This window comes from Scomber scombrus, chromosome 11 (genome assembly GCF_963691925.1).
Source record: "Scomber scombrus chromosome 11, fScoSco1.1, whole genome shotgun sequence".
Lineage (NCBI taxonomy): Eukaryota > Metazoa > Chordata > Actinopteri > Scombriformes > Scombridae > Scomber > Scomber scombrus.
The window spans coordinates 21,798,988-21,822,885 of NC_084980.1; the positions used below are offsets into that span (position 1 = coordinate 21,798,988).

General features: G+C 38.3%; 1 protein-coding gene across 1 annotated transcript in view; it reads left to right on the plus strand.

Annotated features, from left to right (window-relative positions):
- st6galnac5a (ST6 (alpha-N-acetyl-neuraminyl-2,3-beta-galactosyl-1,3)-N-acetylgalactosaminide alpha-2,6-sialyltransferase 5a) overlaps positions 1 to 22,398 on the plus strand; it is a 44,611-nt gene extending 22,213 nt beyond the window's left edge. The window contains exons 3-5 of the mRNA XM_062428240.1: positions 3,653 to 4,065; positions 16,263 to 16,370; positions 22,140 to 22,398. Of these exons, the coding sequence (XP_062284224.1) occupies positions 3,653 to 4,065; positions 16,263 to 16,370; positions 22,140 to 22,398 (780 nt within the window). The remainder of the gene's footprint in view (positions 1 to 3,652; positions 4,066 to 16,262; positions 16,371 to 22,139) is intronic.
- Positions 22,399 to 23,898: the final 1,500 nt, after the last annotated feature.

Here is a 23,898-nt window from a genome sequence, read left to right on the forward strand (position 1 = left end):
TGTTTAACAATATAGGGCAAAAAAAATCCCATCCACTTACACTAGAAAAAAAGCACATTTGTAGTGGTGTCTTCATGATGTTTTACATAAACAATACAACTATTTAGAGCTGAAATGATTAATCAGTTAATCAGTTGACAGATATAATTTGACACATTTTCAAGAAAAAATGGGGAGAAGCCACTTGGTCCAGTGGGAATTTCTCTGATTGCAAAAATGAATCTGCTGGATTTGGGTTGTTGTTTGGATGAAACAAAACTTCTGGGATACTGTGATTGACATTTTACACCATATTCTAATACTTTATAGAATCAATGAAAAAATGTAACGCCTGCACACTTATTCCAAGCCACAAAAGATGAATATGAAATTTTATAGACCAAATGATTACGGGATTACCAGAGATAATAATCAGCTTCATAAATTATTTGCCACTTTTCAGGCAAATAAAAGAGATAAAACTACCTTTCACTCCCTAAAGAATCACATAATTTGTTGTACTTTATAGACCATCAGTTATTTTTCATCAGTGACTCCTCCCTGCCTCTAAATCCTTTTCCATCTGTCAATTTATTGAAGAAATATAGACTGAGCATGTCGTGTAAGTTTGAAAAATATCCCTGAAATTGTTTTGTATAATGTTGTATAATGTAAGATTATCTCAAAAAATAAGGATGACTTCTGGGAAAAGTCAAAATGTATAAGGTTGTGTTTTTAAGAAAAAAAATCACTATAAGATGTGTTACAGACAGGGTTACCAGATGAATATGGGTGGAACAGGGGGATTTGGAGGTATGGCGGGGCCTTCAGTACATTACATTTAGTGTCAACAAATAGTAAAACACTTAAAAGTCAAAACGCAACACTAAGATATATTATGTTTGTTCATGAAGCCATTAGGAAAAAGAAACAGTGATTGTGTTGTATGTAACAGTGTGTAAATCATTATCCGTTACATCATATTCACTTTGTTAATTTCATCAAGATGGTTTAATTTCCTTTTTTACTATGCCTAGTTCATCAATTTGCGACACTACAGCTATAATTCGACTACGGTTACAGTGCCTGTCTGTGGCAACAACAAAATAAGGTTTCACAGCAATCCGTATTTAATGTTTTATTAGTCAATAACTAATCCAAACTTGGGTTTAGTTTCATTTTCGGGACAAAATTAAGGATTTGTGACAGCTGCTCGTAATTTGGGACTGGTACAGAAGAGAAATTAATGTTTACTTTGTGCAAACCTGAATAACATTACCTGAAGATAAATAACATAACTGGTGTCAAAATACAGTGTTTATTTTGGGTAATCCCTTTGGTTGCATCACTGATTACAACTTTCATCAGGTGATGTAACAAGATATTGGAGGAATACTTTAAAACACTTGCAGTAACTATGATCAAAGGTGTTTTGTTGAAGCGCAAAGAAAGTGATTTCAAATACATAAATGATAGATGTGTCTTGAATTATGAACAATTTATTGCATGAATTATTGAGCAGTAAACATTTTGTTGAGGATAAATTCAACATGAGTGAAATTTTCAGTTTTCAGCAGTCAGGAGACGCTCACGGCCAGCCCTTAATGCCACGGTCAGAAGTAAACTACAGTTTACTTCGACTCCATCACCTCAACCCAAACCACCATATTGGATGGGTCACGTAATTCCGGCTGAAATGTAGAGCCTTGTTCAGACCATCCAGCCTATTTCTCGGTAATAGCCTGACTGGGCTCCCTGAAGAGGCCAATTCTGGCCAGCAAGGCTCACTTAAATTCTCCCTGAGACAGAGGAAGAGAAAATAGGGTCTGTGGAGCCACTTAAAAGCCCCTGGGTGAAAATGGGATTTCTGACCTGCTCCACTGGTGTTGCAGCGCTACAGCCAGATTGGCTGTCAAGGTGCTGCCAGGTGGGAGAAGGAAGGACACGGGGAGATGGGAGGAGTGGATGGATGTTGCTGCTGGTATAGACCGCCAGGACCTCATTAGCTCAGCGTTTCATCAAACACTGGTACCAGTGTGGCTCTCACTGCCTCCATATATCTCTTTCTCTTTTGCCAGCTTTTCTTTTTCCCTTTTTTCTCCATCACTTTCTCACTCAGTTTTTTTCCATTATCCCTGTTTCTTCTCCCCCACCTCTTCTTTTCATCTCTCTTTCTCTCACTATCTTTGCTCCTTAAGGTCTCATTAACCAGATGAGCCAGTTCTGCCGGTAATCTTCCACTAAGTCAAAGTCAGCAGATGAGGATGATAATGACACATCTCCCACCACCCCCACACCCAGCAATAACCATTTGTTCTTGTTAATGCCACGAAAATGTAAATTTGTTATGGCTATAAGCATGTAAATAACTACCATATTTCTGCTGGGGAGATATTTCAGGGCACATTAGAGGGCTCTGCAGGACTGGTTTGCATATCATTGATTTTCATTGCAGGGGTCTGTACAGGGGTCTGTGTGGAAGCAAGAAAAAATCCTGGACACACCCACATGCACACATACTGTACATGTGCAGCAGCCTCACAACATGTAGAGCAGCTTAACATACACAAATAGGTCTGTTAATGATTTATGTGCATGCACATCCTGGAATGAATATGCTGATGACAAAAAGAGGCCACACACACAATCAACCACAGTGTGCATTTACAGATGCTCCCAATGTGGTCTCAAGTAGCGGCTGTGTTTCTAACAATAGCAAAGAAATATTTTTTGATTTTGTGAAGAAACTTATTAGCAGAACAAGCAAAAAGATGCTGAAAAAAATCATAGCAAAATTACCCCAAAATCACATGTTGCTTGTGCTAGAAAGAAGAAGATAAGAAGCACTGACATTCTTTAACAAATGTCTACTGCTTAGATTGCTGTGCCTGCTCCTGTGAAACAATATGTGACAGAGATTTCTTAATTATTAATTTTTGTGGATGTGACAGTCTTTGATTCATGAGTGGATGTTTTCTTTGCAATCATCAGAATGATAAGAATATTTTCTGGTATTGTAGCTTATGTTGCCAGTAGAAAAATCCCTTTTTTCATGAGGTAGTGAACTGATTATGTGTTGATTTCAGTTAAAGCTTTCATTAGTTATCTATATCAAAAATATTTTAGGGAAAATAATTGGAATAAAGTAAAGCTCCCTATTTAATAAGTATGCAATATGAATTGTATGCATCAGGTCTGGTTATGGAGGTAAACACACATTCCCCTGTTGTGTGCAAGTGGGAGAAAGATTTAAGGTGAATCCTTTGTACAACCCCCGGGTTTCTACCAATCACAAAGCAATATGACAAGCTACATATAACCAGGAGGCTCTGTCTCTATCCATTTGTCAACAAAGCATTTTCCACCTCAAACACACAGTGAAGCTTTTTATCAAAGTCCCCCTAGGTGTGCATTTCTGTCCGCTTTGCATCTGTTTAAACCAAGGGCTAAACACAACTCTCAGAACATGAAACACAACTTGAAAATACAGGGTGTGTTGACTTTATAATAAATATGGTGCAACATTAACATGTAAATTCTGCTGGTAGTGCTGTTATTACTTCCACAGTGGACAAGGAGGACACATATTTTGATGCACAAGATATTAGCAGAGACACCTTTTTTTAATGTTTATTTCATTCCTGTTTTTTTATGCTCTGCTTCCATTAATCAGCCTCTCAAGATGCACTGCCAGACCTGCGCCCTGGTGACCAGCTCAGGTCACCTCATTGGAGGCGGTCGGGGTGAAGAGATCGACAAGGCTGAATGTGTCATTCGCATGAACGACGCTCCCACCGCCAGGGGTTACGCCCATGATGTCGGCCGACGCACTTCCCTGCGCGTCATTGCTCACTCCAGCATGCAGCGGGTCCTGCGGAGTCGCCATGAGCTGCTCAATGCCAGCCAGGACACAGTATTCATCTTCTGGGGCCCCAGCAGCTACATGAGGCGTGACGGGAAGGGCCTGGTGTATAACAACCTGAGGCTGATGAACCAGGTGCTACCCAAACTCAAAGTCTACATCATTTCCTGGCAGAAGATGCTGCAGTTTGATGAGCTCTTCAAGAAGGAAACTGGCAAGGACAGGTGAGGGGAAGATGAATGTGCAAGAATACAATAAGGAGGGAGGTAATTTGGATTCTGACCATGAGGTGTATGGAGTACAGAATACGTATCAAATTTAATTACAGTGAAATCATTCTATTGTGATGATACTTTGGGGTTAAAAGAGCATTTCAGTCAGGTGGTTTTGCATTTTTAAGCTATAATTAAATTGGGCCAGTATTCACCAGTGCACAATAACGGCATGTTAAGATTTCTTTACAACGGCGTACCTTTACTTGTTTTTCAGTATCACCATGTTCTTATGATGGTAGATACTCATCTGTGTGAGAGAAGGTGTAAATGTGCAGCTGCATGAGATAGAACCTGGTTCAGTTCAGGCACAAATTGATGGATATGAGCAAAATTCTTTGTACTTAGCCTGGCAGGTATCAAAGGTACATTTTATTATTTGATGAATGAAATACTCCTTAGTGAGTCAAAAATAATTATAGCTTGTGGAAAAAGTCAGAAGATTTTTTTTTTTATCACTATACAGTGTGGCACAGAAGAGAAATAGTTCTTTTATCCTCCCTATATCTAAATACAGTAATTAAAATACATGCAAGTCTTCTAAAGCAAGACAGTAAAACTTGTTCTACATATAAAAAGTAAGAAAAGAGTTAGAACCAGTATATATATATATATTCCACCCACATGTTATAATTTCTACCACAGTTATCAGTATTTTATACTACAAATTAGTAATTTGTATACTAAAATTAATAATGCTTGTGCCCCAGAACAGTATCTGTATGCTATGCAGACTGCTGGGTCCAATTTGAGCTCAGACTAGAACAACAAAACACATATTTTACAATATTTTACCCTGCATTTTAAGATTAATTTCCTGTCCTCCAGGCTTCTGTCTCTATTTCTTCAGTACAATATGAAAATTAACTTGTAGAGAAATTAAATTAGCTTGAAATACAGTAGGTAATCCATCAACTTGAATGTGTGGTTGTAAGTGTATAGTTTATTTTTCTGTCAAGGTCATTACATTTGGTACTATAGTGCATTAAGTGCTTGCAGGAAGCCCCTGGAATCAAAGACATGTTGTTACTGAAAATCAAGTTTGAAAGACAGTTTAATTAACATGGACGTAAGGAAAGTGATAATGGTTTCTTGCCCACTATTTGGCAGCAGATTCTCATGTCATTGATGCTGTGAGTTTCCTGCAATCACCAAGTGAAAGTTGTTAATGCCCAACGTTAAATAGTGATGTCACTTAAAAAACCTCTGCTTTGCTTGTGTGTGATGTACAAATAACTGAGTTTCTCTTTCTGCAACACCTTCTCTCAAGCTGAGCAGTGTTAAAAGGACTCAAATTTAATGAAACCAAGCTGAGTTCTCAGTCCTGTGGCCATTAATGCTTAATGAAAACACTACCGTACACACCAATTTCTCTCTCTCTCTCTCTTTCTATCTCTCTCTCTCTCTCTCTCTCTCTCTCTCTCTCTCTCTCTCTCTCTCTCTCTCTCTCTCTCTCTCTCTCTCTCTCTCTCTCTCTCTCTCTCTCTCTCTCTCTCTCTCTCTCTCTCCTACCCTGTCTTTGTCTGAGCCTTTGTCCGAGTTGTCAGTGGAGACTGAATCTGACTTCAGCTTAAGATAGGTGTCAGGGGATGGAATTGCCAAGTAGAGGATTTAGTGAATAGCTGACACATCCATCCCTCAAAATCTGTGCCTCCAATCATGGTAAATGTTAACAGTGATCAAGCAGCTTCTGTTACTGTTCCTATTACCTGTTTCTCATCCTTTATAGCATTAGGCATTAACTTTTGTGATCTCAATTTCATTTGAGAGAAGTTTAAAAGAAGCCATCTGTATGCAAAATGTGCCATACCTTTATGAAATGACAACATTTTTTACCTCATTTATAAAATGAATGGTCTTTAAGGATTTAGAGCCTGTGCGAGTGGCATTAATAACAGAGTTTCTGGGTAATCAACTGTGCAATCTGCAACCCTGCAGCCTGTAACTGTAATTATGGGCTATGCCATTTAAATAAAGGTAATTAAGATGGTGTGGGATGTTGCCACATCCACCCATTTTAATAACACCACCGGAGGAGCAATGAAAAACAGGTGTCCCTTTGCATCCTCTGTGTTAAATTGGCAGGCCAGAATGAGCTTCAATTGGTGATTTAAGGCAAATTAGCTTTTGAAATAACTTTTTTTTCATTCCTTGTTTTATGTTCCTGTAATGCTTTATTGTAATCACTAAAAGCTTCACTTTGTTGCACTGTTAGGTTTCTACTGGACCCATTTGGGCTGAGTTGAGGTGTAGTTTGCTGAAACAAAATGTGTAGGTGGCAAGCCTAGTGGTGAGAGATCGCTCAATTACCAAAAGATCACAGGTTTGATGTTTTTAAAGGACCATCTACCCACTACTGGAGAGCTGACAAAATGGATGTTGATGTTAAATCTTCAAAAGGTCTACCATGCCAGCTAACGCCTGGCAATCCTGCAAAATCATTCTGTTGTGACTTATGAGAAAAGGTCAAAAACAGGAAAAGAGAAGAGCCTCAGCAGGCCAGCTGTGCAACACAGAATGACGCAACAGCTGCAGCAGCAGAGAATACACAGACCTGAGAGGAATAATTGGTTGCAATAAGAGCTTTACAGGATGAAATGGATCAAGAGCAAAGAGAATCAGACCTCCTCCATGACTATAGGTTTTTTCTGCTTGTTAGTCTTTGCTTTAGCGGGATAATTTTGCCCTCATTGGACAGTGACAGTGTAAGCAACAGGCAGGACTCATGAGGGGGGGACAAAGAGGGATATGCAACTAGAGGTCCCCTGCTGGAATATTTTGTGGTTCTATGCGTCATAACGCCTAGGCATCAGGGACCCCATCTTCAACTATTGTAAGTGCATGTTTCCAACACCTTAATATATATTTACCAAAGTTTTGAGAATAATACTTACACATTCTCTAAAGAATCAACATAGAAGGAAACATGTCTTAAATTAAAGTGAAAAATATGTCACACTGATCATCGACATTATATTGACATCACTTCATTGGGAAGGATCAGCATATCACCTGCATGCAAAATTGGACTTTGGCAGGTGCACTATACGTAATTTGAAAGTGTAAAGTTGTGTTATTTGAATGCAGATTGAAGAGACCCGGCTGGTTATGCTAATAGTGGCTAGTAGCCTCGAGCTCCTAGCCTCAAGAAGAGATCAGGAGTGGGCTACAGAGGTCTGGTAAACTCTCTTCTTTCTATCTCCAACAGTTTGGTCTGATAGAATTGATTCAATTTCACACAGCTCCCTCCCTCCCACAAACGTCCTTATACGACTTTTTCACATATTCATTTTAACAACTAGAAAAGTACAGGAAATTGGACAAAACAAAAACAAACTGAAGCAGAGGGAAGTCTGCTGCTGGTCAAGGAGGTACATCAAAGAAGATATATTTAAAAAGGAGGGGGGGTCTAATCCAAAAAGATGCATGGAAAGAGATAACAAACACAATAAATGCTGGCACAGTTTCCATTTCTCAGAAATGTAAAAACAGTGATGCAACAAAAATGGGAACTTTAATCAGACAGAACGAACCATGAAAGTCAAGTAGATACAGATGGCCTTGGAAAAAATGGTGCCTTTAATTAGTAATCAGCACCAAGCAACATATAATCACTGTAGTCACTGAGGTAGAGAGCATCAGGTACAACATTCATGGTGTATGTGCCTGCTGGTGTTTCTAGTGAGGGAAGCAAACCAGGAACTTCATTAAATAATGAATTATGATAAAAAGGTTTTTTTTAACTAATGTGGTTCATTTACATGTACTCATAAGAGTGTACTGATACTGATTGTTCAACAGGTGTTTCAGCTTTAACTAATTATGCCTAATCATACCTTCAGGTGACCTTACCCTCAGCAGTTGCATAACAACTACTTTAATAAACTCAGTGACAATACAGCTTCTCTTTAGAAATTAATACAATGCAGAAACAAAAAACACAGAGAGAAGCACGAAAAAGTCTCAACTAATTTGATCAAGTATTAAATTATTTTTCCCACATGGAATAAAACTGTGCCTGCAAAATCAACTTGTACTCTGATATCCAGGGTGATCCTCTTTAAACCAGTCATCTCTTTTGTTAGATACAAGTGTCGTTTGTAAGTACTCAGTTTTTACTAATTTTAATAGAAATAAGATTTTAAGACTCAAGGATCAACACACAGTTAAACTACACTTTAATTGCTAGATTTAAAATACCAAACTGTGCAAACATAGGGAGCCATACAGTTCTCCTTCACAGGGATAAATCTGTCTATCCCACTCACAGCTTGCTTCCAGTCCTTTTTAAGACAGCCATCGAGGCTTAGAGCTTGACATTTCACACCACATTATTCATCAGCATGTTCATAAACAAGGAAATGAGGAAGACTTCTTAAGTGAGATTAGCTGCATGCCTTCTGACTAAGACCTTCATGAATCCACCACAGAGTGCTTGATGACAAAATGTTGTGCTTTGAGCTATGAAAGTTTTCTCATTTTCCAAAGATGTGATTGATTCAGGGGGTTTAGGTTGTTTGGCAACAAAGTAAAACAGCAGGCTCTGTAGTAAAGGTCAGACTGTGAAGAAATAATGGAGGAATAAAGGAGGAGCATAACATGATTGTTTGCTTTAATGCATGTAAAAAAGGCCATCACTTTTTATGGGCTGAGCTGACTGTAGTAATATACCCTCTCTTTCTGTCAGTATTATCTTAGTCTACCTCAACTATTAACTTATCAGCATGCAGTAAGGTTATTTTGATATCTTGATAGTGGAGGATGCTATCCCAAAACAGAGGCACTCCTAAAGGTGTCTTCCCTTGATGGATTAAGTTTGTGGACATTACTGTTTGCGTACAAGTCTGAACTCTTGTGGGAATGGGAAGACCAGATGTAGGGCCTAAGATGGTTTGTTACCAGCAGTAATTTATGAGTGTGCTAGGTGACGTGACTTAATATTGTGCATTTATTCATGTACACTGTTAGAGTCAAGTTTTGGATTATTGAGTGCATTGCTTGGTGCAATACCATTATTAATATATTTTAACCCAAGTAATTATTGCGTGTGCAGAGTTATTACTGTTATCACTGATATTCAATATGTTAAAGATATTTATTTCTGTAATGCACTGTTGCAAAGGGCTGATATGCCACAGTAATTCTCTCTCTCTCTATGCCAGCAATTATTAAGGTTATTGATACAGATCATATATATATATACAGAATGCTGTTCATTTCATTTGGTATTTGGTATTTATGGTTTATTTGTAACCTAGTTATATACATAATTTATATACTTAGCGTTTGTTTTTTGTGTGGCAATAAATAGAAGATAACTGAGAAAGAAAGTCACTTTTGGTTTGTTGTCACTAACCATTCATAGCAAATAGTAATAAGGTAGGACCACCTGTTGCCCCCATTTTTACATGATCCTCCAGGCCAGATCCAGGCCAACTGTTGTCAACCATGTCAAATCATCCAGATAAGCTCACAGTGCAGGTGTGGAGGCAGACTATACTCTCCAGCCAACTTACCAACAAAGGGAGGAAGAGGAGTGTGAGAGGAGTAGAAGTCACACTCGCTCATCATCACCAATAAGTCAGGAGCATCAAAGCCCACCGTTATGGGAGATCCTGGACAGCTGGGAAGAGAGGACCATACGCTACAGCAGGAGAGCAGAAAGTATTCCTGGAGTCAATGGTTGTGTAATGAGGTTGGTTGTGTAATTAGGATCTACACCTTCAGTCAAGACAGACTGTGCACAAGCTAGAGCAGCTTAGGCACCACACTACCTTGGAGACTGAGCAGCTTTCTCAACAGATACAGCAACTACGAAATGTTTTCCAGCAGCTACAATCCACACATTTAACTGCAACACCTAAGCATCACAGTGATGAGGCCCGGGAGGGAAATATGGATATTCCTTATAGTCCTACACAGAGCCCCACACCAGGATATAATAAGCCTATGATTGAAGGCCAACACAATAGTGTAAATCCACAACACAATACAAGAGATGAATGTACAGAACACAGGCCCTCTACAGACTAAGAGCAGCTGGACAACAATTCAATGCCGACTCAAATGCACACACCCCCCATCCCAAATGGACCATTACTCCCTTGAGCGTCATAACACAGTGCCTGTTGTGTGATATTCACATTGCAGAATCATGTGTTGGATCACAGCCATGTGGGAGAGGATGTACGTGAGTCAGTCTTTCAGTCTTTTTACATGGACAACTGTGTGCAAAGCATTACAACAAAGGAAGTCCAAACCCTTGTGGATAAACTGTTAACCTTGCCTGCTAATGCGGGTTTTGAACTGTGACAGTGGGCAAACAAAACAGAAACTGTTATCAGCTACCTCTCAGCTGAAACCAGGTCAGATAGTACTGAGCTTTGGATAGCACAAGGCAAAGGTATCAGCACTGGGTCTTCACTGGTACTGACCCCAAAATACCCTATTCTTTAAGTTCCTCTTCTCAGTGTTTCCACAGGTCACCAAGTGAACCGATATAAGGTTCTGGCCAGCCAATATGAGCCTCTTGGGTTTACCATCCTTTACATGACGAGAGCCAAGGATATATTGAAGCACCAAGAAAGCAGCTGATCATCCCCAGACTAAAACTATATAGGGCACTTACAGAGCTATCACTGCCCATCCATCAAGTCATACTACAGACAAACTCCACCACTGTCTTGACTTGGCTGCAATCGATCAACAGAGAGGAAATAAAGCAGCCAATCACCTGTAACCTCACATTTACAAGCCCCATGACCGGACCCGAGCCAGTTCAAGACCATTGTGGATCAGATGGCTCTCTGTCTCTCTCCATGAGTATCTGAAGGCAGAGAACTCTTTGCTGCAACAAGTGTAACAAGACTGCTTCCCTGAAGACCTGTCTCTATTGTGCCAAACAGCAGTCAGCTTCTCACTCCTCATGCTCCTGACTTACATAGCAGCACACAGTTTATTCGGGTAGGTGGACGTCCGTGTCACAACACAGTATTTGGTCAAGCCATTTGTCCACCCTTACACAGCTCATCGTCAAGGACATAGATGGGAAACTACTAGCCTTGGTATACCCATGCTGTCATTCGAGCGAGATTCTATTTCACTCTGAAAGTTAGTATGGCCACCAAGACAAAATCTTTGCATGAGATAGGGAACCAATCACAGAACGGGGAGGCGGGCTCAAGACGATGACGACCGTAAAGCGACTCTGTTTAAATCCAGCATGGCGGCCACGGAGGTGAAGCAACTGTTTGAAGCAGCAGTAGATAGTGTGCTAAATAAATTGGAAGGCAAGTTCACTTTGAACAAAAACTTGCGCTACATGATTTCATTCATAAAAAGGATGTGTTCGCACTGCTCCCTACAGGCTCTGAATACGTCATTGTGTATCGTTGATATGATTGGCTGTAAGTTTGTCCAGTAGCGTACAGAAGCATTTGATCGACATTCGTTGATCCCGCCTCAAATACGAGAAAATGAACGGCTCCTCCCCAGACCCTACCTCAATCTCACATGAGGTTGAGGTAGGGTCTGGTGTTAACCAGGCTAGGAAACTACATCACCAAGGCCCAGAATGGTTCTGACTTCAAAAGGCGGTCCATCATATTTTTTCCATGTAGGAGATCAGAAATGTTCAAGTTCCAAGTTGTCTAGCACGCAGCAAAAGGTCTTGTTCAGGCCAACTGCATTTTTTAGTTCATTCTGAGCTCTAATTCAGTCCTGAAATAACTGAGAGTTTCTTCTTTTAAAAACGATGCACATTGGTTAGAGATTGGTTTTCCCCGGGTCCACTTGACATCAGGTAAAAAGAGAGAAAGAAAAGAAAATTGAACCAGTGACAAACTCTACAAAATTTCATTTGCTATTAGTTTCTGAGATATGTCACTCTGACACCGCACCTGGACACCAGCATGGTGTGGATATAAAGCTTTGGGAACTCAGGACAATAAAGTATATCTTCTTACACTCAAGGATCACATCTATGACATTTCTTTGTTCTTCTACAGCTTCCCAGGAAGTTGTTTTTCTTTCTCGCCATCCCCAACCAGGGGAAATGTTACAAATACAATGCTAAACAGGCCTTTCATTTCACAATTTTTCCCTGATGTGTATCCCCCCTACACTGTTCTCTGTGAGAAAAATAAGAGAAAGAAACACCTTTTCAAACAACCAAGTAAACCCTCCACTCCAAATGTGTCACCTTCATCAACCGGAGGCGAGCAGGGTGTCGAGATGCCTGCCTGGTTGTTCTTGTCAACATTTTTCTTATCAGGCTTTGTTTCTCTCTCTTGTGGAATGAAAAAAACAGCTGCTGTGGATTTGGTGTATATATGTGTGGGAGCAGACAAAAAGCAGCAACAAGCTTTCTGGAAGCAGCAAGGTGACGAAGTGGACGAGAGATCAGGAACGCATCCTGTCAAACTGCTCATAAGCTAGAGGTTAAACTTCTGCATGTGCAAAATCACATCATATAAGATGATAAATATGATGGCTTACCCTTAAAAAATAAATCAATAAAACAAACAGTCATGCATTTAATATCATGTTTGTAATGTTTTTAATGGTGTTGCTAGCAGTGTGGCCAGTCTGTCACTGACCACCACTTTGGTGTGTGCTAAAATTAGGTTGCCGTTTGATACAGATGTCCACAGTCCCCAGAATCGTAATGACTTTGCTGATCCCATTTAATCAAAATATTATTTTAAAATTGCGCACATTTATGTTTTACAGAGGAAATCCTAAGTGGATGTTTTTTGAATAGCCAATAAAAACAACTGCTGCACTGCATTTGGACATGGATAAATTATATTCTAGTATGTTTTATTACCATTTTATTACATTATCACACTACCAGACTACCAGTATACAGGCTACTGTAGCGCTGCTCTCAGAAACTGTTGAGGGTTTGTGATTGCTCTGATCAATATTTATTTATTACACGCATCATAAATGTGACATCACATTCTTTTTCATTGACGAGGGTGGGAACATTTCGTAAATGTAATGTGACTGTACCTATAGACATGGTATGACAAAAGTCTAACTTAACTAACATCAATACTCAATGCCACAGCTCTGATATTATTATTTAACAACATACAGCAAAAAGAACATACATTTATTTCCTGTATTTACAAACTGAAATGCCAATAACTTTCACTTCTTCTAGTTTAGTTTTGTCTGAGTATGAAGGTTTTGGCTCACACTTAACTGGCATTGTGCCATAAAACAATCTGTCTTTGTGTTTTCTGTCAAATTCAACCACGTTTCACTCAAAATAAAATGAAATATGTTGGATATCAATATGTATGATGTACCGATGGCAGAATACTAAAAGGTGGCCGTATTGCATCTCTATTTAATGAGGAAGTTCATGTAGTGTACAGTAATTGCTGTGCTGTGTATTATTGATTTTATGTTATTTCTTTATTGTTAATTTATTTTTTTTCGTAAATCTTCATATTGTGTTGTGCGTAATGCTGACAAACTGCTATTCTACAAGCACACTAGAAAATTACCCTGTTGGAATAATTATAATAAAGCTAGTAAAGGTTATTTCTATCCACCCAGTAACCTTTACATCCTGTTTAATATATCTAAAAGTTTCATCTCAGAATGCCCAATAATAACCGATGCACGAATACATCCACTGGTCACCAGTCACAATTCCAGTCAAGATGAGGTTCAGCTGTGCAGCAAGGGAGGCATGACGAGATGCACAGCTGTGCCTGATTCAGCCGAAGGAATCAAATATATCCTTGCTGAATTTTTCATTGTAAACCTGTTACATCAGCTCATACTTGTATGAATATTTTCATACTTTGTGTGAAAGAACAAGAACAAATATAAAGCAGAAACTAACTTATAAATTGATTTATGCTTCAGACCACATCAGTTAAAACCCCTGCATGACTGTGCTTGGCAGATTACAACCATGGCTACATGACAACAGCCAGGGATCAGCATCATGAAGTTTTCTGTCACTACTGCATAATGAAAACAAGACTATAGGGTCTAAACAGTAGCAGCTCTGTGAGGCTTAACTTAAGCAAAGAAGGTCTTTTAGCTGAATGCTAACATGCTCACATTAACTTGCTGATGTTAAGCAGGTAATATTTATAATTTCCCCATCTTAGTTAGTGTGTTACCGTGCAGATATTTACTAATTCACACCAAACACAATGCACTTATGAGGTTGTTACTCATTATTTTGGCAGGTATTTGGTCACAAACAAAAGTGTTGATGATGGTTAGATGAAAAGATGAAAAGACGATCAGAAAAGTAATTCAGATTTATCCTCCAGGGACCTTGAATATCTCACCGCAATCCATCAAATAGTTGTCAAGATATTTCCTATTTCTAAAACACTAATTGTATTTTAAGTCATTAAAATGTAATTTATTCTTAATCTTAAACATATGAAAGCATTTCAGGAATGTAAATAATTGAAAAAATCCTCTGAAAGGCATTTTGAAAGACATACTGTATTTCATTCTGCAAATTTAAATAATTTATTCTGATAAACATGTTATTATTTTATAATGTTTTCATTACAACATTTTTCATTATAGTGCATGTATTTTCTGTAAAAAAAATATATGCTAAATTATTTTCACTTTAACTACTCCTGCCTATCATGGATCAATTTTTGGGGGGTGACAGAAGATCTTTAGGGGGAGATAGCAGGTCAACAGTACTTGCCACATATAAGAAGTACATGTCATGTCATCTGAAAATTGGGAATCAGAGATTAATTTAATGTACAACTCAGCATTAAGTGGGCTTGTCTGTAAAGGGGAGACTTGTGGTTACCCATAGAACCAATTTTCATACAGATATCTTGAGATGAAGGTCAAGGGACCCCTTTGAAAATGAAATGGCCATGGCAGTTTTATCTATCTTTCCTTGCCTATATTTAGCCTTTTTTTAGCCTATTTCTGTAGCATTATGCAGCCCCCTTCTTTACAAGCTAGCATGACATGATTGTTACCAATTGATGCCTGCTATAGCCTCCGAAAGACAGTAATATCAGCCGAGAACTCCAGTATCCTCAGGGAGTGACGGTTTTCAAGGTCCCTCAGATGTGGTACAAATGTAATGACTAGAGTCCATTAAATCTATTAAAAACCAGCATTGAAGTCTTAAAAAAATGCCTGGTAAGCATTTTTAAACCCTTACATACTGTTCAAGATCAAATTTGACCCATTTTTGTATTAGAGAGCTGTAAAAATACTCAATACTCATTTTTTAAAGTGAACCAGAATATACAAAAATGGAAACAAAAAGTAGGAATTATTCTCTTTTTTTTGCAGCTAATGTACATATTGGTACATACAAATGTGCAAATTTACAAAACTTCACATTCCATAGAATGTTCTCCTAGACTATAAGAATATAATGAGAATGTGAATGTTATATCCCCCATAAATAGATAACAAACACTTTGTCTGCTCTCTGACAGCTTTATTAAGGATTAATCAAACATTTATAAATGACTGATGAGGTATTTATGAATGTAAAATAGATTTGTGTTTCAGAAGTTTGGTTTAGAGACTAATTATGAGTCAGAATATAAACAGTAGGGGTTAAATCTGACAGCGACTCTGAAAAAAGAACATTCTGATGTACATTTAGATTTACTGAGATTTTCTAATGCAAAGTAAAATAAGACTTTCATATTTCTTTCATTATAGCACATTTCAGAACACTGATTAGTGTTCATTTCTTTGTGGACATGACTTCAGAACTGCATACTTAAAAGCACACAGATCTTCCTACAGCTGAAGCTATGTGATTCCAGATATCTGCACTGCATGCAGACCAAGGCTACTTTCTGATTAAATGTTTGATTATTTGACAAGGTTCATTTGTATCAGTCGATATGTAGGATAGATCTGTATTTTAATGAGGCTGTGAAGGAACTTGAATGATCTTGCAGTCAGTGAAATCGACCCCTGGATTTAGATAAATCTATAATCTGCCATAATACACTGACATGAGATTTTCTGATTATCCATCCCAGTTAATCACGTTCAAAAAAAATTCAAATATGGTACAGTTTTCATGCTTGTGGTCTCCCACGCCTGAAATCCATCCAACTGTCTTCTTTCTCTCTCCATCTTCCCTTCACCCCTTCTCTCTCCTGCAGGAGGATATCAAACTCCTGGCTGAGCACCGGCTGGTTCACTATGACCATCGCCCTCGAGCTGTGTGATAGGATCAATGTCTACGGCATGGTTGCCCCCGACTTCTGCAGGTGAGACAGTGAAGCTGAATGTCAAACATCATCATCAGCTCGCTAACAAGTACTATCACTATCTACAAGTACCATCAGAGTTTTAAAGCTGAGCTGTATATGCAGTCGCTTCTAGTGTAAATAAATTCATAGCAGCACACACAGCTGCCTGATAAGAAGATTAAAACTGTAAATATATTCAGGCAGCTTATAAATAAAATGTCAGTATGGCTAGAGATGTTTTCAGAAGGCTGAAATTGCTTGAATATTAGCAAGATGGTGAACTGATTTAAATTTTTTGTGTGATCCAAGAGAGGGAGAAAAAGTTGAGTTCTCACTTTGCCCATTTTTCTGGCCACCATAAACATTATTGAAAGTAGTTGAATGTTTTCACAGTGATTCAGGGTCTGTTAACAGTCCAAAACGTTATAAATATGCTGTTGTATTACAGATATACATGTGTAAGTTTCTATACTGATCACATTATACATGATATTTTCTGTGAGGTCTGAATCTGTGGACAGGCTTCCTCTATAGTGCATATAATTCTCGCAGTGGCCTGGAGGGTTGAGTCAGGTCGTCAGAGAGATTCAGCTCATGTGGACTGATCCGACCCGCTGCTACACTACATAAGCTTGTGGCAGTTGGACAGTCTTCCTTTATTTCCCCCTGGATAGGTCCACTCTTTTCAGTTTGGTTATATTTGTTTTGTTTGCTGCACTGTAAAGAAACCAGACGGCACATTTTTCCTTCATTCTTTCCAGACACCACAAACATCCGGCCGAGAATACATCCGTTATGTCCTCTTAACATCAAGTAAAAGCAGCCTGCTTTTCTTTCTTGGCTGCATTTGAGATAAGACAGGTCTTACTGACCCTTACTTACGTATTCTGGTTCATTCAGTATTGAAATGCTGACTTGCAGATAATCTTTTTGGTCGATACTCCATCACTATATCACACACACTTCGTAGTCATGAAGAACATTTTCAGGGGCTTTAAAAGCTGCATGGGTTGTGGTGTGATTTTCCCTCCCTAGGTGGTACAATTAACACTTTTTTATCTCCAAAATGTCAGCTTTTAATGACAAAACAAACAAGTACTTTTAAACTCATAAAGAAACATTTAATCATTCTGCTTGTCTCAAAGAAATTAAAATCCCCACATTTTAAGGTCCTTGATTTTCACTCTTCATGTCCTCGTTATCAATGGTGATAAGAGTTTTGACATTAAAACCAACATGAAAAAATAATAATTATCACATCAGTGGCAAACGAATCTGTGGGTGCTTTGCCAATCTAGCATTAAACAGATGAATCACTACAGCTGTAACTATGGCACTGAAGTGTAACCACAACAAATATCAGATTGAATCCAGGTCAGAGGGAAAATGGGACTGACTGCAGGCTGCCATGGAGACACACTATTTGGCAAAAAAAGTGAAGACGTTAGGGTTTCTGTGTGTGTTTGTGTGTCTGTGTGTGCGCGTGTTCAGCTGCCTTAGAGCTCAGAACAAAGAAGTGTAGAGAATTATTTCCCTCTATATTCATCATGCTGTGCACACTTCAGGAAAGCACATTTTCCAGGTCAGTAGGATTTAGCCTCTTTTAATCAGAAACACACTGGATGTGTCAGAAAAACACCACAACAATAATGTTAGTCCTGTATAGTGGCCCTCTAATGTGTAAAGAACTACAGGATACATAACTATTGTCTTGCTTCGAGCAACTAACTCATCCAGCCTCATTAACAGTGTTTAATGTTTTGAATTACAGCTCACGTCTCTTCCACCTCAGCCAGCCCTTTAATTGGAGGATTTTATTGGACAAGGAACAAATCTTATTAGATTTCTCAATAAAAAGAACAAACTGTAAAATGTTCAGTATATCTTGGTTACTGGCCGTATTTGATAAGACAATTGTCATTTATTTTAGGTTTAGGCATACATTTAATCATGATGATAAATATATATAATTCTTATAGTTCTTATGACAAGTAAAGTGTACATTTTAGTGGACGTGATCCAAATAAGAATTCAAACCATGTTTTGTAACATCATGTTTAATACACCCTATTGACATGAAACGTTTATTTATGAAGTCAGAGCATTAATAAATAAAAAATAAATATAAACGATGCATCAACTGTAATAAAATTGCAAAAATACCAATAACATTTAATTGTTTTGATACTAATTTCTCATTTTTCTTTTGCCCACTTCCCCCCTGCTCCACTTTTGTTGCTGCAAAAGAATTGTTTTCTAGGTTAAGCTACTGATATTTGTTGATGTTAGTACTTTAAAGTGCTCCCCTTTCATCTATTTTCCTTAAGACCCTCATTAAGGAAATGCTGTTCTTACAGACAACTGAGTCACAATTTTTGACATATATGTCAAGTCTCAATGACAGTATTTGTAAAACTGTTCGAATGCAGATGAGAGATGCTTCTTTTCTTCCCTTTCAAGCTTATGTTTATGGCAGTTTCATTTATTTCACATTTAATTTGTGCAGAGCGAGCGTGGGGTGACATGAAACAAAGGTCTCCTGTCTGATTTGAACAGAGACATCATGTATTTCAATTGATTTGATTGTTCATTTAAGTGTCCTGCATCCTTCTGGTGCCTATATGTCCTTACAAGATAATAATAACCAGGGTGACCACATGACAAATCATGATGTTAAGGTCCACAGATTCAAAAAGGGAACATTTCTGATTCAGTTTATATGGCATAAATGTCCTCTTATGATGGATACAGTGTTGTCTTAGTCTCAGTCTCAACTGCCAAGTGTCTCCTATAAATCTTGCAAAAACAAAGATCTCCATATTAAAAAAACAACTCAAGATATCAGCTTTAGACAGCCAAATAAATCAGCATTTTTCAATTGGATCTTTCCAAACAAATACTTCCTCAAGTCACTGTAAAAAGGACAATGAAATAAAAAGTGAAATTCATCCTCAACAATGCCAAGATCACAAAAAACACAAACATTGCTCTATAGCAATACCTTTATATCTGCCAGTGGTAAAGTAGCATTTCTTAACTGAGCCCACAGGGACCTTTGCCTTCTCTGTAAATGTATTTTAATATATGGCTCTGTCCTCTGTATAGTAAACATATTTGATTTGGTTTTTTACAAATGTTCTCCCTCCATTGTGCCTCATAGATCTTTCATATTTTTTTGTTCATCCGTATTTAAAGTACACTCCAAGTTATTCATGAAGGGAAACATTCTAATCAGAAAGAAAAAATATTGCAGCGACCTCTCTGAACTCAGGATAAATGTGCGCTCGATCCCAGTTAAATATCTTTTTGGTCTGTTGTTCCTTTGGCAACTGAATGAGAAGAAAGCACCTCATGGCTTCATTCTGGATGGCATCACTGGCGGGGGCATTCTTAAAACTCCTGTAGCATTAAATGAAATTGGGCCTACCATTGAATCATAAAGTTTAGTGAAGGTTAAAAAACTAAGGTCAGGACACAGTTTCATTTTATTCATTACAGACCTATAGCACTATTCCTGCTGATTCTGGCAGTACTTTCACTCCCTTTATTAAGGACACATTTTCACTAAAAACTAAACCAAGACATGTACTTTAAAAATATGGTTGCTCTGCTGTTCACGATCCAATTTGTAATCTGTGTTTTGTCACTATTAATTGTCAGTCTCCATTAACTGCACAATAAACTCAAAGTATTTTGTTCTAAATTAATCTCTGTCTCTGCAACCAACACAGTATCATCAACATATAACAAAACACTTAATATTATCAATCACTATACTTAGATTGGCCTGCTTTCTTTCATTATAAATAATAGGAAAGTAAATATTCTTGCTTCACTCCAAATGGAGTAATAAAGCAGCCATTCCTGAAATTAATTAACTACAAAGTGGGACTTTGTGCAAGGCTTTGATGGCATTATACAATTTACCAGTGGTACCAGACCACATCAATTTATTCTCTACAAAGTCTCTATTGATCCAATCAAAGCCTTACTTGAAATCAATGAAACAAGCAAACATATTTTTCTCGCTATTTTTTCTTGCTCTCACCACTGAGGATATAACATTGATAATTGAACATTGAACATTAACAATGATTAAGTCTGTTATATAAAATCATACTATCAAAGAATTTAATACAATTTATGTACTTTACTGATCAAGCTCATTTTAAAGTATAATGGAATTCTGGGGTCAAGTTTTAAAAATGTAGGGATAGGTTTGATTATAGATTTATTTCACACAAATGAATCAGTGCCAATCAGCATGTTTGATACAGTTCATGTATTGGAGTTTTAAAGACCTTGTTCAGGAGTTTTTCTACACCCACAGCTTTATTTGCTTTAGCTTTATCTACCACTTTCGGCACTACTATTACTCATTCCATTTTCAAGCTCACATTTTACAAATTTAATTTAACAATTGACCATTAAATAATGAACTATTACATACATACAAATAGCTATAATCTCTTTTCCACTTCTTCAATATCCGGTCAGCCTCAAAAGAAGATTCAAAATTGTCCATCAAAATCTCTATTGGAATCAACTTGGTCTTTTGTGGCTCCAGCTTTTATATTTCCCTCTAAAATTGCTGTGGATTATTGAGCTGTAAATGTTCTAACTGGAGAGCTTGTCCTCTTTTAAAACGTCTCTTGAAAAAACTTAGCCTTCTATCAAGATGAGATAGAGTCCTTCTTTTACTCTGATCCTTACAGATCAGAACTTATTCCTCTGCTAAGCGCCAGTCAACCCATAACTTATTTAATTTGTCATTCCTGTATGGTTGGTTTAATCTATGATGCTTTTTTACCACAACCTTTTTATCCATTCACTTATTCATAAGGTCACAAAATTGGTTGTTTTTCCAGTTGATCTATGACATTGAGAAGCGCTTTATGGCATCTTTCAGATGTGGGAAAATTATCAGGAAAATTTCTACTTTGTCTTTTCACTTGTTGTTGAGAGCCTACAATATTACGGCTAGTAAATAATCCTAATGTTTGGAATCGTAGACACAGCACTGAATTATCAGGAAGTCTACTACCATCATCTATAATGGTCATAACTTCAGATCCAACCCTTTCTACAAGACATGTTTTAGGTCCAAGTGGTGTCCCAATGTAGTCTACAACAGCTTTGCCCCTTATAGAAATGGATGTAAAATGATCAATTTATATGTTAAGAACTGTTTGTCTAAGCTGGTTTTAAATGGAAACATATGTGAAAAAAGCATGCATGGATAAATAATGAAGTGAATGATGATGAGACGCATCATTATTTTACCAGCATTTGAGTTATTACTTATGGCAGATCAGTGTACTTTGTGAACAGTGTATCTTCTATTCTTCAGAAAAGATCAATTCAATTCAAGGACTTACATTCTTTGAAATACAGGTACAGAAGTTCTAGTTTTATCACCATGAAATGGATTCAAATGAAATATCTGAGCCTTATTATAATTTGCAGAATCATTAGCAGCATTGTTTGCAGCACCTTTCTACCATACAGGGCCTCTTCTGATGATCTTCTGATCATGGTTTACTCACGTCAGCGGCTTTACAAAACTCTATTTCTTTATTTGACTTTTTAAATCAGTGTTCAGCTGCAGGTGGCATTTAAAGGTTAATAAAACAAGTTATATTTAGCTGTGTGAGAAACAAATAAACGCAGATCAAACCATAGTTTCCCTGCCTTGCTATGTAATGAAAAACACTGCATGGTGTCACATGAAACTCAAGTGACTCATTAAAGCGTTTTCAAATGTCATCTGTCTCTCTTCCACTGCAGGGAGCCTCAGCACCACTCCGTGCCCTACCACTATTACGAGCCACGTGGCCCAGACGAGTGCGCCATGTACATATCTCATGAGCGCGGGCGGCGCGGCAGCCACCACCGCTTCATTACAGAGAAGCGGGTCTTCGCCAACTGGGCACGGACATTTGACATCCACTTCTACCAGCCGGACTGGAGCCCTCCACCACTTCCAGCCAACCGGACGCTGGAGGCTACAGTCACTGCAGCGCCCCTGGTACACCATAAGACGTGACTGGTGTTGTGGTGAAGAAAAAAATGCTTGAGAGATTCATCTCAGAAGGACTGAGTATGGAGGGTTACTGGACCCTTAACTGAAGAGGAGAAAAACATGAAGTAGATGAGCAAAATAGTGAACACAGAAGACTGAGTCTCGTTGATCCAGCTGGACATTTGTTACAAACATTTCTCCAGCTCCGCTACTGCAGCTCTAGCAGTGTGTTTTGTTTACGGAGTTCAAAGTTGTACATCCCTTTTGTGAAAACCTTGAGAAGGTACAAAGAGACAACATCATTACACACTCCACTTTCAGTGCATGCATGCAGTATCTTACTGTCAATCCTCCCGGTCTTTGTACATATGTGTGTGTGAGTGTATTTGTATGCATACAGTATGTTTACCAGAGGGATCACAGAGGATACAGACTTGAGTTTGGGCTCCCCACAAAGCTTCTGTTAGGGATCCATGCAGTATTCACTGTTTACAGTTCATCGAAAGAAACACAGCATTACAATACCCATAATCAAATAATGTAGTGCTCGAGACAGTGTAGGCTGAATACTAATAATGTAGGTTGAATTAAGTTTGGCTATTTGAGGAAGTATGAATATCACAGCAAAGAGGTTGAATTCTTTTGCAGTTTTCAAAGATTGAAGAGGCCAAGTTGGATGCAATTCTTCATTGCTGAGATTCTTCTTCCTGTGTCATGCAGCAGAGGCTAGAACTCCATCAAAGCATATTTATAAATCACTTCACAAACTTTCATTTATACCGCCTTTCAACTGTGTGCATCGTAAGCTCACCAGTGTCACCCACGTCAAACTTTCCTGGCTGAATGAAAAGTGTGGCACATTCACACTGAGGTTTTATCTCATGTGTGCACCTCCATGGCCCCGTACGTATGTATCATAAGGCTCTGTCGGCTCCTGTCACCAGTTAATAGTGCGATTTATATAGCTACAAGCTGTATTTCCATGTAAATGCACAGCCATGTCACACAAGACAAGTGGGAGATTAAGATCGAGAGCAGGGATGCAGCAGCAGCATCCATCCTACTATATTCATCTGCTGCCGCTTCTGTGAGCCTGAATAGCCTCGTAGGAGAATAACAGTTTGAAAGAACACTGGGTTTTCTTTTTTTGTTAAACTGATGAGTATGTGATCTGTCACTCTCTCAGTTGTATTTTATATGCACACTCTTCTCATTTGACGGAGTGTATGCTACATGTAGGCTGACCTGTTCTCTCCCCGAGATCCTTTATTTTCCACCTCCTTTCTCTCCTTGTCCATGAATAAGAATCAGGTGTCAGTCAGGAGAAAGTGATGAGACGTGTGGTTATCTTAATGATACATCCCGGTGCTAGGTCCCTATTGATTTTGCCCTCATCTCTGTAATGTGAGTAATGCATGGAGAGATGCTTTGGGTCAGATACATAGGTGCTCACGGCACAAGAACTTACACCACATTTCCTCAGTGGAGATGAGGAAACGATTGCCTCTCATACATCACCAATAG